The sequence below is a fragment of the Cydia amplana genome, chromosome 15, assembly GCF_948474715.1.
Source record: "Cydia amplana chromosome 15, ilCydAmpl1.1, whole genome shotgun sequence".
Taxonomy (NCBI): Eukaryota; Metazoa; Arthropoda; class Insecta; order Lepidoptera; family Tortricidae; genus Cydia; species Cydia amplana.
Window position 1 is genome coordinate 4141820 of NC_086083.1, and position 17655 is coordinate 4159474.

At 39.8% G+C, this 17655-nt stretch overlaps 2 protein-coding genes across 2 annotated transcripts; both read right to left on the reverse strand.

Moving 5' to 3' along the window:
* Positions 1-3536: 3536 nt before the first annotated feature.
* LOC134654784 (uncharacterized protein K02A2.6-like) lies at positions 3537-4706 on the reverse strand. Its single transcript, XM_063510253.1, has one exon. The coding sequence runs from the start codon at positions 4704-4706 to the stop codon at positions 3537-3539; it is 1170 nt and encodes a 389-aa protein (XP_063366323.1).
* Positions 4707-14638: 9932 nt separating this feature from the next.
* LOC134654785 (uncharacterized) lies at positions 14639-17139 on the reverse strand. The gene is made up of 2 exons (XM_063510254.1): positions 17043-17139; positions 14639-15109 (listed from the first exon to the last, which is right to left on the reverse strand). The coding sequence occupies exons 1-2, from the start codon at positions 17088-17090 to the stop codon at positions 14639-14641; spliced, it is 519 nt and encodes a 172-aa protein (XP_063366324.1). The 5' UTR covers positions 17091-17139.
* Positions 17140-17655: the final 516 nt, after the last annotated feature.

Below are 17655 nucleotides of genomic sequence, written 5' to 3' on the forward strand. Positions count from 1 at the left end.
ACACGACTGCACAGGAACAGTCCCCTAACAAAGTCGCTATACTAAAAGCTTTCAACATGGACAAATTCAACCCCGACACTTACAGGGTGAGTGACTACATAGATTTTTTTGAAGCCAAGTGCACAATACATGCAGTACGCACAAATGATAGTATGATGAAAGACCTCCTACTAAATTGTATGACGCCTGACATTTTTAGGGAACTGAAGACAGCTCTTACCCCTAACTTTGAAAATAGCACATACACCGACATTCGTACAAAGCTCTTAGACCTATACCGAGTCAAGAAAACACGATATCGCGCACTCATAGAATTTTGGAGTTGCATTAGAGAAAATGACGAGTCCATGGAGCATTATACAAACCGTCTTAAGGCGTTGAGCATAGACTGCGGTTACGATGACGAACTATTAGAGCGCCAGCTTCGTGATCGTTTTGCGACAGGCCTAAACCACACGGAACTCGAAACAGATCTAAAACAAAAGTGGCCTAACTTAACAGAATTAATTAACGGCCAGACAACAGAGGTGACATTTACCACATTGTTTTCAATCGTACAATCAAGAGAACAAGCCGAAAACGACACGCCATCAACAAACGTTAAAAGAATCAAGAAGAAAGCTAATCCTAGATCTGACAAACAAGAATCAACGAACTACAGAAGCCCCCGAAAAATACGTTCTAGCCAATGCCTACGTTGCGGCAAGCACGATAAACATAATCTAACAAATTGTCCAGCAAAGAAACACATATGCGAAGAATGCAGCACAGAAGGACACTATGAAAGCTGCTGTATAAAAACTGGCCGAGCTTACCTAGTTAAACACAGACCTAAAACACTCAGGTACAAAACACAACGTGTAACAAACACCACAGGATCGTCCCGATCATCTTTTAACACGAACGGTGACTCCTCGGAAGATAGTGACACTGAAAACGATCTAGTATGTAACGTTTTTCAAAAAAGGACGCCTATCTACAATTCGAAATAGCACCGGAATCCAAAAAATACCTAACACTCTCGACACATTTAGGATATTTTAGGTATAACAGAATGCCTTTTGGGATATCGACAGCGCCCTCTATATTTCAACATTACTTAGACGAACTACTTAGGGACATTCCTAACACAGCAGTGTATTTTGACGATGTTGCAATAGCCGTAGAAGACGTGAAGGAACACCTACGCACCCTTAGTGTCATCTTCGAGCGATTACAGAAAGCAGGCCTAATAGTAAATCTTAAAAAATGTTCATTTCTACAAAATCAAATAGAATAACTTGGCCACTCAATAGACAAAAACGGCATACGCCCTACAAAAGAAAAACTTGAAGCAATTTCGAAAGCTGCGGCACCTACTAACTCTAAAGAATTAAGATCATTTCTGGGCCTTGTAAATTTCTATGAACGTTTTATACCACATTTACATGGACTATGCGCCGATCTCCATGAACTTACTGGGAATAGACAACCGTGGCGTTGGACAGAACACGAAAATCAAATATTCGAAACTACTAAACAATGTATTGCTTTATCAAAACCACTTACCGCATTTGACGAAGACAGATCAATCTTTCTTGCATGTGACGCGTCAGAGAAAGGCGTTGGATCGGTATTATATCACAAAAATGAAAACACAGAACAACCCATAGCTTTTGCCTCAAGGAAACTTCGAACAGCGGAAACTAAGTATTCAGTCATTGACCGCGAAGCACTTGCCATTCTGTTTGGAATTAAGAAATTCGACCAATATTTACGTGCATCCAAATTTACCTTACTTACTAATCACAAGCCATTAATTCATATACTGGGATCTCAGCGTAATCTTCCTAAAGTAGCAAACAACAGACTCGTTCGATGGGCACTAATAATCGGCTGCTATAACTACGACATATGTTACCAGAAAGGCGAAAACAACATACTAGCCTAGCCTAGCCTTTCTAGATTACCAAACGCTGAAACACAGCCATCAGAAATAGAGTGTGCAGTACATCGAATTGAGTCACGTCTTCTAGGAACCATAATGGCAGATTTACATCTCTCTGAGGAATTTTTGAAAGAGACAACCAAGCAAGACGTCATACTATCAGAGGTTTTAAAATGTATAAAAACCGGTTGGAAAGAGATACACTTTACTAATGACTAGGGCTTCCAAATACCGGACTTCTCACAATACCGGTATTAATACCGAAACTGTCTTCATCAATACCGGGATCCCGGGATCCCGGTATTGCATATGAATCGCTTAAAAATATATAGTTTTATTAAAAAGGGGAATTAGAAAGGCTCACTGGAATACCAGATATGTCCTAAAAGCTATTACAACAATAAACAATCAATGCCGCCATCTGCAATCATTTTTTTTTCACACTCCAGGTTGGCAATAATTATATCCAATTTGTTGACTTCACCTCACCAGTCACATTTGTAGCCCAACTTAACCAATCAGACAACATTTTTTCAAATTTCCGTCAAAATTGGTTTGCCATTATTAGTTATTCTTGCTCTTTCGGTTTTTTTTTTTGATAAAATTATGAGAACTAAATTATGTTACGTTAATGTCACTATCATCATATTCATCAGTTTCATCACTCACATACAGGGCCGGATCTAGGGTAGAGCGAGTGGAGCGGCCGCTCTAGGCGCCGGATGGCAAAGGGGGCGCCAAAATGGCAAATGGGGCGCCAAAATAACGCGAGTGCGGCGAGGGGAGGGCCCTGATCAAGGGCCCGGGCCGGCACTGCTCACATAACTTCAGGATTCATCCACCACCAACCATCAAATATTTATCTGACGCATATGCAAAGATCTTGTTTCAATAATAAAATGAGGGCTAGAGACCAGTTAGAGTTCGACCAAGTAAAGTCTGCAACGATTTTGATAGCATACGCAGTACCTACGCAGTGCGTTATTTGTACGTCATAATTTCATAGAAGTTTGACGTTTAAAATAACACTTGCACTGCGCGTGCTATCAAAATCGTTGCAGACTTTTCTTGGTCTAACTCTAGATGCGTCTGACGTTTAGTAAGCTTTTTGATACATCCGAATATAATGGATTTAAAGGGTTAATACTGCGCATTTCCCTCGTTTTTTAAAATACCGGGATCCCGGTATTGCCTTCAAAAATACCGGTATTGAAAAATGCGTTTAAAAAGGCGGGATCCCGGTATTTCGGGATCCCGGTATTGGAAGCCCTACATGGTATATATAAGCCAGGGGGATGGTACGGAGGGTTCTCGGGGGTGTAAAGCAGAAGACCGTGCGTTCAGTACATAGGTTTATTACCGGACTGACAAGTCTTACAAAATAGCCGGCGCCAGAGGGCGCGCGGGGAGACTTAACCCTACCCTCCACCAATATACATACATAACACCCCTTTTCTTAAATAACATAGTTATTGAAAATCTAAATTAATCGGGTTCCAGAGCTTGACAGTGGTTAGTTAATTTAACCTTACATATTAAGGAAACAGTAGGTCAAGCCCTAGGACATTTACCTTAATTATAAAAATAAGTAACAAAAACTTTGGGAAACTTAATCTATCTCAAAATTCTCAAAACCAAATCGGACGGGCGGGCGTCTAATTCTTTTACTTTCATAGCTTCTAACCTGAGCGGGCGGGTCGGTACTGGTGCCGGGCTGTGCGGGCGCCGCGGGCGCGTCCTGCGCGGTCGGGGTCGGGAGCTCGACCGGCTGTGGGGCCTCTATACCTATATCCTCCGTGTTTTCAAATTGGGTCCCGAGTGGTACACAATATTTGAATATTTTCTTTAGTTGATCTGTATGCCTATGACCGGTGATACCGTTTTCCCTTGTAACGACATAGTTGCGGTTTCCTTTTACCTCCGATATTGTTCCGGGCACCGATTTATCGGGGCCGCTGTATTCCTGCAACCATACTGGATCTCCTTCCTTCATTTGATGTGATGGTCTGCTAGTGAACCTTTCTACCTGCTCGCTTTGAGATTGCCGGACTCGTTGATCCACTGTGGCGCCTGGTTGAAGTAAGTCTAGCCTACAGCGCAGAGCTCGTTTCTGTAACATCATGGCTGGTGACTCACCTGTCGTACTGTGCGGACAATTTCGGTAGTTAAATAAAAAGGTCTGTAATGCCACATCCAAATCTACCTTTTCCTTGGTGGCTTTCCGCAGCGCCCGTTTGCATAGCTTGACAGCCCCTTCTGCGGCTCCGTTCGAAGCAGGATGGTATGGTGCACTGTAAGTGTGTTTAATTCCACTCCTTGTCATGAATTGATCAACTTCCTGACTCGTAAAGGGAGGCCCATTGTCCGAAACCACTTCTTTTGGCAACCCGAAGCGAGCAAATATTTCCATTAACACCTTAATCACAGCGGTCCCTGTAGTTCTCTGCATCACAAAAGCTTCGATCCATTTTGTTGTTGAATCTACAATGACAAAGAACGTCCTTCCTTCAAAGGGGCCTAAAAAATCAATGTGCAGTCTACTCCATGCTTGCTCATGGTATGGCCACGGTTGGGGTGCTGACTTCGCAGGTGCTGCTGCGTCTGCCGCACAGATTGCACAAAGCTTGCAAATTTGTTCAATTTCTTTATCAATACCAGGCCACCAAACAAAGCTGGGGGCTACGGCCTTCATCTTCACCATACCCTGGTGACTGCTATGTAATTCTTTCATAATACTAGGTCGCAGTGCTGTTGGTATCACCATCCGATACCCCCACATAACGCAGCCTGTATCAGTGTATAGTTCTTGTCTTCGTGTAAAATAAGGTTTAATTTCTTCCTCTGAACAATGATCTGGCCATCTCCCCTGCTTAAAAATTGGTTTACTTTTCTTAATGTATCATCTTTTTCTGTCTCTTTCTTCACCTCCATGCTCGTAATAGGCAGGAAATCTTGCACAAAGTTTATATATGTTACCTCTGTATAGTCCTTGATAAAATAAAAATAAAATAAAATAGCCTTTATTTACAGAACAGAGAATAGTTGCACTTTATCTCTCTATTATCTCCCATCTTTTGTATTCTTTGTCTGCTTGCCCTTCGGCAAAGGCCTCCTCCAACCTTTTCCACTCTCTCCGATCTCCGATCGGGTAACTAGAGAGTTCTTTTCTGATATTCCTTGTTTTTGCTTGCGTTTACTTTGATTAATTTTATTAGTATTTTTGTTTAATTTTATTAGTTTTATTAGTATTTTTGTTTAGTGGTGGAGGGTTTTGGTCTGACTCCCCACGATGACCAGTCGGCTTGGGGACTGTTGTGTTTATAGTTGTTTTAGTTTTTAGTTGTTTTTGTTTCTGTTTCCGGTGGGTTTTTGTTTTCTTTGATTGCTATTGGGCCATTCCATTGGTGGATGTGGATGCTTGAGAATCCGATCTAGAGCGGTTCGTGAACTCATATTCATTTGTTTTGTTCATCTTAGAAGGGGCTAGTGGGCGTTCCTCCTGCTTATTGCTATTGAGTGTCGGAGAGTTGGTTGGTGAACGTTTCCTTTTTCCATTGTTTTTTCCTTGGCTGGGTTTTTCCTTAACTATCAGTTTATCATACTTGATCATAGCAATTTTTCCATTCTTGATTTCTTCTTTTTTCTTGATATTGAGGTCTTTTCTTATTTCGATTACGTCTTTAGGATAGTCTTCTGACACGTAGATATTTGTTGGTAGTCTTTTGTTGTTCTGTAATACTTGCCTTTTCCTCCATGCTAGAGTAAATTTTACTAATATTGGTCTACGTTTGTTATCCTTCTTAATTCCTAGTCTGCGAGCTTCGCATATTTCCCACTTATCAAACGGTTCTATATCTCCATCCTCGGCTACGGTGCTCAGTACCAGTTCCATTAATTCCGTGTGGTTATGCTCGGCCTCTTCTACACCGTGGATTATCAAGTTGTTTTTCCTCACCTCCCTTTCCAAGTTACGAACTTTCGTATTGATTGTTTTCACTTCACTTTTCAATTTTAAATTCTCTCCTACTAATGGAGCTAATTTTTCTTCTATAGTTGATGCTAAACTTGTCTTGACATTTTCTGTTATAGAATTTGTATGTCTTTCAAAGTCCTTTCTCAGTGCAGTCATGTTTTCTTCCATTTTTTTAAGAATTGTTTCCATTGTTTATCGTTTAAAGTAATTCTACTAAATTGGTAGAAATATTTTTCCCTGGTATTACTGTTTAAAGGTTGGTATCCCTTGTTTGGGGTATTTGGGCTTCTTTCTACTAGCAACCCCGTATTAGACGTGACTGTCACTGAGCGGAAGTGCTTGTAATGTCGCTAGGTTTTAGGTTATGTTGTGTTTATATTTATAGTTATATATGGTTTGCAGGGATACTTTTGACGCTGTTTTTGCTTTAATCGTCACTTTTTCAGCGAGTTTTTTAGCAGATCACAGACGTTAGGCTGCACTTTTAACGTGTCTTGTGTTTTTGTAGTTCAATAGTTGGTTTTTCACTGGGTTTTTTATTAAAATCACTGCACGACACTTATAGCGGTTATCACTTGACACCGGAAGCCCTGTATAGTCCTTGACATCCTGACTAGTCGATGGTAATCTTGATAATGCATCCGCTGCATTCTTAGCTGTTGGGATGTATTCGATGTCATATTGATAGCCACCCAGGATTACTGCCCATCTTTGCAAGCGGCTGGCAGCCATTACTGGAATACTTGCTTTGTCTCCAAAAATTGTCACTAATGGTTTGTGATCTGTTCTTAAAACAAACCGACGACCGTACAGGTATTGATGGAATTTTTTTACCGAGTATATGATTCCCAACGCTTCCTTGTCAATCTGTGAGTATGCTCGCTCTGCTTTATTTAAAACTCGGGAAGCATATGCTATAGCTCTCTCTGTACCATCTGGCATAACGTGTGATATAACGCCGGCCACTCCATGGCTGCTGGCATCAGTAGTCAGAATCAGCGGCAGCTCTGGTGAATAGTGCACCAACACCTTGCTGGAAGACAATAAATGTTTTATGTTATTAAAGGCCTTATCACAGTCCGCTGTCCAATTAAACTTCATGTCCTTCTTTAATAGTGCATATAACGGGGCCATTATTGTACTAATATTTTTTACAAATTTAGCATAGTACATTGTCATGCCTATAAAAGATCTCAGCTCAGCTACATTGCTTGGCGTAGTTGCATCCACAATTCCTTCTATCTTCTTGGGGCAAGTATGAATACCTTCACTGTTTACCACATAACCCAAGTATGTTATAGATTCCGACATGAAAGAGCATTTTTCTTTTTTAATTTTTAAACCATACTTTTGAAGTCGCTCAAAAACTGCAGTTAAATTCTTTAAATGTTCTTGATCATCTAACCCTGTAATAACCACATCGTCTAAAAATACACCAACTCGAGGTATGTCCACAAACATTTGCTCCAGAATCCTCTGAAATATTCCAGGGCTCGAGGATAGACCATATATAAGACGATTATATTTAAAGAGGCCCTTGTGTGTGTTTATGACTGTATACTTGGAGGTATCATCCAGAACTAGCTGTGCATATGCCTGTGACAGGTCAATTTTACTAAACTTTTTACCACCATGTAATTTGGCAAACAAATCCTCCACTCTTGGCAAGGGAAAACGGTCCACTTCTAAATACTTGTTCAAACTTATCTTGTAATCTCCACAAATCCGGAGGGATCCATCTGACTTGACCACAGGAACAATCGGAGTTGCCCAGTCTGCAGATTCCACCGGTGTGATGACACCTTCCCGCTGCAGTCGCTCGAGCTCCCGCTCCACTGGTCCCCGAAGGGCGTACGCTAGCGGCCGCGCGCGCAGGTACACCGGCCTGGCGCCGTCTCTCACCCGCAGCGTGACCAGCCCGCCATTGTACCGGCCCAGCCCCTCCGAGAATACGTCTTTAAATCTGGAACTAAATTCCGTCAAATCAAAAATTTCATTCGGTTTCACATAATACATTAATTCTAACTGTTGTTTAACCCTTTTAATAATACCCAATTCAATTAACCACTCTCTTCCCAACAAGTTCTCCTTGCCATTATCTACTACATACAAGTCCAAAACTTTGCTCAAGTTGCCCAAACGCACTTAACAGATCTTATCATTCCTAATGTAGGCACACTTTCTCCCGTCAAATAACATAACCTCAAATTGCTTGTATCTAACACACAATCACTAAAATGAGTTTCATAAAATTGCGTACTAATACATGAAATTCTGCTGCCAGTATCAATTTCCATGAATATATCCCTATTGTTCACATTTATCATCATTTTGTACGGCGGATATTTGGAATCACACTTGTTTTGTTTAACAAAAGAAAGATTTGTTACCTCTAAATCATCATCCGGGATCGATTGGTTTCCCGTTTCCGTAATAACATAATGGTGCCCCACGGAACGAGACAATCGCGGGCACATCTTCTTTAAGTGTCCCTCCTGGTTGCACACACGGCATGAATATAATTTAAATTTGCATGTTTCACTGGAATGATCCCGTCCACAAACCGAACAAAGTTGACCGTGACCTACTTTTGGTCGAGAATAATCAGCTGTCAGTGTCATCTCCGCGCTAGCGCCGCCATTTCTACGCTGCCCGTTCGGCCATGCTCGTCCGTTCCCGCTTGTCGTCGTGCCGCCTCGCGCGCCTTCGGTGCGGCTAGCTGCCGTTCGTATGTTGCCTCTTGCTCTAGGCCGTAACACACCGCTCGCACCCGCTATTTCGCTAATAGCATGGCAACCTGCCGCCTCTCGCTCGCCGACCGGATTATTTCGACGAGCTACCTCCGCTGCGTTAAATTCCGCCGCCTACATTGCAATCGCTAAGTCCGTAGCCGTTTTTAATTTAAGGTCCTTTTCTGTAAATACCCTTAAACGAATGCTCTCACTATGTAAACCGCACACAAACTGGTCTCTTACACTGTCGTCTAACCAAGTCCCGAAGTCACAAAACCTACTTAATTTCTTCAAATCTGCCAAGTAATCTGCCACTGTTTCACTTTTTGCCTGTTTACGCTGGCGAAACTTGTACCTTTCGGCCAAAACACTTGGCGTAGGCTGTAAATGATCTGATAACAGTTTTTGAATTTGGTCGTACTTTAAGGTAGACGGTTTTGCCGGTGTACACAAAGTCACTAACAGCTCGTACGCCTCTGCACCCATCAACGTGATCAGCAGTGGAACTTTTCTCTCTTCTTTGGTGTTATTTACCACAAAATATTGTTCCACTCGGTCCTTGTACGCTTCCCAGCTGCCTTTGTGAATATCGAACGGTTCCAATTTGCCCACCGCCATATTGCCGTTACCCGCCACTATTTTTGTCTTCACTACTGCGAAAAACAACGCGTTTCCGTGCCACTGCCAACACTGCTCGCGTGAAGCTCGAAGAATCTCGTCGCCAATTGGTATATATAAGCCAGGGGGATGGTACGGAGGGTTCTCGGGGGTGTAAAGCAGAAGACCGTGCGTTCAGTACATAGGTTTATTACCGGACTGACAAGTCTTACAAAATAGCCGGCGCCAGAGGGCGCGCGGGGAGACTTAACCCTACCCTCCACCAATATACATACATAACACTACACAGAACCCCAACATCAGCGTTTACGAGAGTTTCTTTTCACGTACAGAATTACACCCCATAATACTACGGGCAAATCACCAGCAGAAGTCATGTTTGGACGTCAAATAAATACTTTATTGTCAAATATTCGACCAAGCAAAAGGAGAGAATTACAGTACAAGCAAGTGAAGGCCAATATTGAGGCCTCCACAGATATAGGAAGGAAGGAGATCGGGCATGCCCGGCGATTTGTATTGAATACGCCTGTCGCAAGTTCTCGAACACACACAAAGCACCAGTAATTATAAAGACATCGCACGCACTCACCTAAAGTACGCACACTTGTAGATGGACGCTCCTATTGCACAATACACGCGCATCATTTCAATGTTTGTGTACATGCGAACGACCAGCGAGTCGTGTCATAACGCACGCACACAACGATAATTACGGGAACTGAGCCGGGACACCGTGATATCGATATTTGATCGACTGTCGGAAAAGACTGTGTGTCGATAACTTCATGAACACTATTCAAATATAAATATTCGGAATCATTGTTCTTAATTGCCTATTTATGGAATAAATTTCCTTGTTAAAACAAGACATTTGATTTAAGTAGATATTAGTAGTTTATCAAAAAATAAGGAATGTACAGTTACATAAACTTTACGTAACTGTAAATTATTATGCTTAAATTGCTTAATAATGTACAGTTGCATATATTACTTTATCTACACACATATTAAAAAATGTCATATGATGTGTTCAGAAAAATGCCATTCGAAATTTGATTGCAATAATAACATCGAATTTTTGATTATTAATTTGTTATAGAGCAATAAAAAACAATAATTTTCTTATCTGTGTTTCTTAAATGCACGTATATTACGTTTAATATTTATAGTCAATTACTGCCCAGTAAAATGAACCCGAGACCTCGTGCACAGTAGGCAGACACTGTAGCAATCTGTGGCATCACTCAAGGAGAGGCTTAAAAAATTGTGGCTTTCCGATACATAAGTAATTCGGTTTTCCTCGATTAGTACTTCTTTAGTTTCCTTTACTTTTCTGGTTCGAGCTCATATCTATTTATTTATGATATATATTGAGTATTTATTTATTTTATTTAGGTTATATTTATATATACTTATACGCTTTATTTTATTTATTTAAGTATTTCTATTTATGTTTATATATATTATTTGTAGCAATGTGTATTCAAAACTTGCATTTCATTAATTTTAGTGATTGTACACTATTGTTTTTGTTTGTCATTCATCGTTACTTTTGTTTATTCGTTTCCTCAAAGGTTAACTGGAAGAGACCCCATACAGGGATAAGTTCGCCTTTGTTGTATTTAATTTACTCTGTAACTATGTTTCTCGTTTTTATTTCCATGTGCAATAAAGTATATACATACATACATACATACATACCATTAGGTAACCAATTACACAAAATTTATACTAAATAATATTATAATAATATATTATATTAAAGACAGTAACCTTGTAAAAGTAATATTGAAATTTTTAAATTATTTTTAGCGTCAACTAACCCTGGGCTGGTTTTATCGATACGTGTTATAGGTGCCGCACAGCACTATCCAAGCGGAGCACATCGCTGCTGCACTATGAGAAAATTTCTCATTGAGTGAATCGTTTTGTACCCAGTTCATTGCGGCGTAAACACTGTACTTTGCAATCATGTTACTTGTACAGCAGCAATGTATAATGAAACATATTAAATGACAAGCAAGTGTAAGCTTACATGGATACAAGTCGGAATATTACGTTGAATTCGTGGTTTTATTTGAAATAAGTAGTGAAACCTGTGAAAAGTGATCCCATTGGTCTGGAAATTAATCAAATCACTGCGATGTTTACAAGTAATTATTGCACAACTCGGCATTTTGGTAAAAAACAGAAGTTTTTCGGTGAACAGCGCGCGTGCATACTCGGTAACAACGGACGGCGAACTGGCGGCACTGTATGCTCAATGAGCTAACAACTGCGACACGGCCGCCGGCGGCTTGTCCGCTCTCTAGTATTATATGCTCTGAGGAGGCCTCAATGGATAAGCCAAATTATACACCCGGCAATCTAGTATACCATAGAACCCGGCTTGAAAAGTCCTGGCAACCAGGAATTATAGCAGAGCGGAGACATCGCTACTCTTATACGATTTCAACACCTTCTGGAAACGTCATTAGGCGACACGCTGATCATATTCGACCTCGACTACCATCGCCTAATAACCCTCCAAATCACCATGAACCACCTCAAACCTCCTCGTCATACAAATCTCTTTCATCCCCCCCAACAGATATGTTTCGTACGCCCGATGCCACTTCAAGTCCTGAGCCGTCGCGAATCTCATCTGCCACTCCTAACTCCACCCTGATGAGCCCTCCACCTCAAACAGGAAACAACGAAAGCCTGTCCCCTGAACCAGATCCTACCCCTACACCTGCAAATTCACCTACGCAGCGCCGTAGTCAACGGGCAGCAAGACCACCTCGACGACTTATCGAAGAGATGTGATCAGGGATGGGGAGGGACGAATGTGATGATCTGGCCTCCTTTTAGCTCTTTGGTTTTATAACATTTAAATTCAATGTCATTATTCTTATGATTGTCAAACAAATGTATATACAAAATACATGCATGATTATTATAAATTGAGTATATTTCACACTCCACAAAGGCTGCCTTTTCCATTTAGGGCAGAATGTTTGGAGGTACATTCAAAAGAGTGGCCTATCTTCAAAATATTGCAGCGATAGTGAATTTTCCCTTAAAATGCGACACATAGTTGCTTTAGCCTATTTGCCAGATCAAGAGATACCTGATGCGTTTTCGGAGTTGAAAAATGATGTACTGCCAGACGAGGCAAAGGAGGTTACCTCATGGTTCGAGGAGTATTACGTTCTTGGAAAGATTAAAACACACCATCACGGCACCAAACTTAGTTTGTCAAGAGTCAGCCCAAGGTTCCCACCAAAATTATGGTCTGTCCATTCTAATAATGCGGCAGGTTTCCCGAGAACGCAAAATAATGTGGAGGCCTGGCACCGCCGGTGGAATTCTCTTTTAAATAATAAACGTTATGGTTTATATGTGACCATAGCTTACATGATAAAGGAGCAGGTGTCAACGAACTTTATCATTGAAAGATCAGCAGCTGGTGTTGAAAAAACACCTCCTAGAAAAAGAGGAAAGTCGCGCTACAACGCTATTGAAAGGCTTTGCCAAAACAAAGAGCATAATAATATGGATACGTTATTATTCTTACGTGGAGTTGCAAATCATATTGAGCTTTAAAACTTTTATAGTTAGTGCATATACTAATTTTATTAAATTTAAAAAAATATTATACAGCACGGCTACCATGAGTTGGCATTTGACATTTACGCTAGCGACTGCGCTGCGAACTCGATGCATTCCCTCTAGATCGCACCAAAACATCAGTGCGACCGAGATGGACTGCGATCGCAGTCGCAAGCGTAAACTTCAAGTGTCAACTCATGATAGCTGAACAGCTGTGTGCAATAGGTATAATATCAGCCAATGAGAAAATAAAAAATAAGGGCAAAATCATAATTTGAAAGATTTGTGAAATTTGAACCTATGATGTAGAAACTAGAGTTGATTTTGTTCCATTTTAATATGTAGCCTAACATAACAAATGTGATTCGTTTCCTATTGAACATAATTTAAACTCCATCGAACTTAAGACGGAAGAATACTACGGACTCGTCTTTCATTGTGTCAATAAAAAAAACTCTTTTTGTATAGACAAGACTAGGTTTATAGGTTATCCTTTCTTCAAAATTTGCAATAAAAATATAGTACATATAATAAAATATGTATTTTTAAAAAGCGAAACCTATACACCTAGAATATACTATGATTATAATAATAATGCTAAAATATTAAACATTATGTTTGTTGATTTTATATTGCGTTTCAGTAATTTATCCCTCTTGATATATTCTGTAAATTTGTTTAACCCTCGTGCCTTGAAACCCTCGCAACGGTCAAGATTCCAATTTTCGATAAAATAAGACATTGCATAAGTAGGTACATTAAATGTCGATGAAATATCATGTGTAAAAAAGTTTCTATAAAATGAATATTCGATGTTTTAAGCTTTCGACAAAACGCATTGTCGGTGAAATGATATTTCGATGAATGGTACCTTCGATTGATCAAGCTTTAGTCTAAAAGTAGATTCGATAAAAGGTTTTCGACGAAACAACTATCGACAAAACCTCTTTCGAAATGGCGTAGGTAACCCCTTGTCGGCGACCGTGTAGCAAGAGCTTAGAGCGGTTTCGCACTACGCCCGATCCGAATGCGTGAAAATATGGTTCTACGGCTACTTCGGACCATATTTTCACGGATTCGGATCGGATTCGGAAGGGATGCGCTCTCCGATAACGCGCCTTTGTTACGCATCTCGAGGCCACACCGCCACATTTTAGACTGGTTCTGTAACCGTATTAAACACCAAACAGCTTTGCAAGATGTTTCCCCATTAGTTCATTTTGAACCTTAATATTGCAACCTCAATGCCGATAATTTACTTTCTATGCATCTCGCTCTTAGGTATTCGCATATTAGTGCGAGCGAGATGTAAGTATAGAAAGTAAATTAGGTACGTTCTCGATAGCGTATATGTCAGTTTTGACACTGTCAGTGACTCATGGTACGGGCTCGAGGTAGGTAAGTAAGTGAATACACTTTATTGCAGCACAAAAGAAAAAGGTAGGGTAGGGTGAAGGTAGGGAATGTAGGTATATTTGTAATAAAATGAAAAATACCCAGTTCAATCAACAAGTTTTTATGTAGGTACATAAATAATTAATATATTTCGTCACTACTTTGCAAAAATCACTCAAATTACTCAAAAATAAGTCCCATAGTTATTCATTCGCAAACATAAGAGCTATGGGACATATTTTTGAGTAAGATGTGTGTACCCACATTTTTACACATGAGTGACACATGACAGTTTATTTTTCAAAATAGAAATTTTCTATAAAAAATAAAATTAAAAGTACAAAGTATCATTATCAGTCTAAATTTAGGTAGGTACTTATCTTATCGTACTTATATTTAATTTGAAGCAACGGGCACACTGGCAGTTGCAGGTTTATTTTGGTGATAAGAATCACTGGCGGATGAGTTCGGATAACCTTCTTCTTCAACTTTCTCCAAAGCTTCTTCTAGAGTCAAGTTGTAGATAAAAGTCTGCACAACGCCGTTCTTGTCCACGGTGATGAATAAATGTCCAAATCCTGGCTGGTCGAGATCCTGCGGGTTGACGATTGCAGCTATTTCATGGTCTACCATGCGCCGCAATTGGTGGTCGGATAGCGTGTAATTAAAGCCATTAATGCCAATCAGTTGATGAGTAGTTGTTACCGGCACTTCTCCAGATTTCAGCTTTTCGCTCAAGTCGAGCAAATCTTGGGATGACAAGATAGTTTTGGTGCCATCCTTGGTCACTGATTGGATGTAAGGCAGGTACAGGCGTTTGAACGATCCATCGAATTGAACCCTGTCGTCGATAGGTGCTGACGCGACCTGTTGGTAGAAAATTAATGTGTTAGTTATTAATTACGAAAATTTCTAATTTAATATAGGTAAAAAAAAACGAAACAAGGGAACAAAATGATATATTTACGACGTGGGAGTACATTGAATCCTGAATGAAGCAAAGGATTCTATAATTGAATCCTGAGCGTAGCGAGGGATTCTAATACAGAATTCTGAGCGTAGTGAGGGATTCAAGTGTTAACGCCCAAGGTGGAAATAATTTTGCTACCATGTGACACACACTGCTTTTCACAACACCCTCAACTTTAGTGCTTGAATTGGGAATTAAGTATTAGTATTTAGAATTACGAGCTTTTTCCATCATTACCAAGAAAAAAACACCATTCCACCACCACCACCACACCACCATTTTTTTTTGTTCCATTTGGATACTTATTCAAAACAACATAACCTTCTATGACCATAACATAACGGACAACCAAAAGTAAGTTTGGGGACACTTTTTTTCTTGTATATCCAAAATGCAAGTTGGTACAGCCGCCATCAGATGTATCGGAGCGGCCGAGGTGCTCAAAAATAACTGAACACGCATTCTAACGCCTTGTCAATAGAGGCGTGTTGAGATATTTGTGAACACTTTGGCCGCTCCGATGTATCTGAGATGACGACTCTACAAGTTTAAATAAATGCCCTAATACAGTGACCAAATAAGAGAACACTAACAACAACAAATCAATCGTAGATTGTGTATTGTGTCACACGGGAGCAAAATGACATACTTACGGCGCGAAGGCTCTTATAATTGAATCTACCTAAACAAGAATCCTGAGCGTAAGGCCCAAGATACACTTGTAAGTTTTACTTACGTAAGTAGGGACACAGCTATACTACAGAATGAGAGATGAATATCGTTATCTCATTCTAACAAATAGCTTTGTCCCTTCTTACGTAAGTAAAACTTACAATAGTTACAATACAAGTGTGTCTCGGGCCTAATAGGATTCAAGTGTAACGCCGAAGGTGGAAATAATTTTGCTATCATGCGACACATACTGCTTTATTATGTTACAAAATATTATTTCAGCTAAAAAAAGTAGCATGTACAGAAGGAAAAATGTCCTAGAACAGAATAGTGCCACATTGAACCCTCCTAGCAGGAAAGAAAAGAAGAAGCCCTTTTCCGAATAGGTGACGTGAATATTATTTCAACAAATATTTTAAGTATAAGTTTTTGTATGTTATTGACATGTACGTTAACGCCGTATTAAACGAATTGAATTGAATACAAATTATAAACCGAAATAGATTGTCATAAAAACATACACGGTTCTCTTCTTCATGGTCTTCTATTACAAGAATTTTATAACTTTGTAAACTTAAATTTATATTAATCCTTAGTAATTATAGTTATTTGTAGGAATTGATAGGAAGGAAAGCTGTTGTTTAACCCCTCGTGCTATTGATGTGCGTATTGATACCCGAGCTAGCGAAAGATTCCAAAATTGAACCACAAGCGCAGCGAGTGGTTCGAAAATGTAATCTTGAATGTTGCGTGGGTTTCAAGGCACGACGGTTAAACAAACTTTCCCACCGAGTGAATCTAATTACTTTGCCACTCTTTCTTATCAGTTTTTTGAAGTATCAAGAGAGCGTTGGTCACTTTTTCTTAGTATTTGACATGATTACTATACTATACATTACTATAAACTGAATGTATACTTGGTCAACCAGATCTTGACAGTAGAAAAAGGCGGCAAATTTGAAAAAAGTAGGCGCGAAGGGATATCGTCCCATAGAAAATTTGAATTTCGCGCCTTTTTTTACTGACAAGATTTGGTTGACCAGCTTAAATACTTCTGTTTATAGTAACTTTTTCTTTAGAATATAACATCTATTTCGGTTTATAATATTATCATTTAATGATTAGTCAGTAAAATTAAAACAAAATATGATGATTTACCTGATATATCGCAAGGGTGAAAAGAACTACGAATGTTGGCACAAACATGATTGTTATTAATTATTATTTTAGATTCGATCACTATGAAATGAAAACTCAGACTAACATTGCACGTGCAGATCATCCCGTATTTATAATTGTCTACCGAAAGATGACATCATTGTTGCAGTGACAGGAAAACAAGTTTATAAATGAGGAAAATTCCACAAGGAAAAATAAGCTTCTACAGAAATGATATGAGTAAACTCCCCAGACAGAAAAATGCAATAAGTAAACGATCGTTACTCAGCAGGTAAACCCCCGATATTATTTATGGGAAGTGGATGACACAATCGGGCAGGCTATTGATGTGTGGGTGTCCTCGTATAAATATTGAGAAATACCCACATTAGCGTTTTTCAAGCGTTGGCCTCTAGTCAACGCTATGGCTGCTGCTCGACGCAACGTTGGCGCAACTGCAGTGCGCAGCGACGCCGTTTTACATAGCGCTGACTAGACGCCGACGCTCAAATCAAAAGTCGCTAGTGTGGGGTCTTCTCGTAGTCGTGGTTTGGACAAAGACTAAATAAAAATATTATAGCATTATATATTATAATTGTGTATATGATACGAC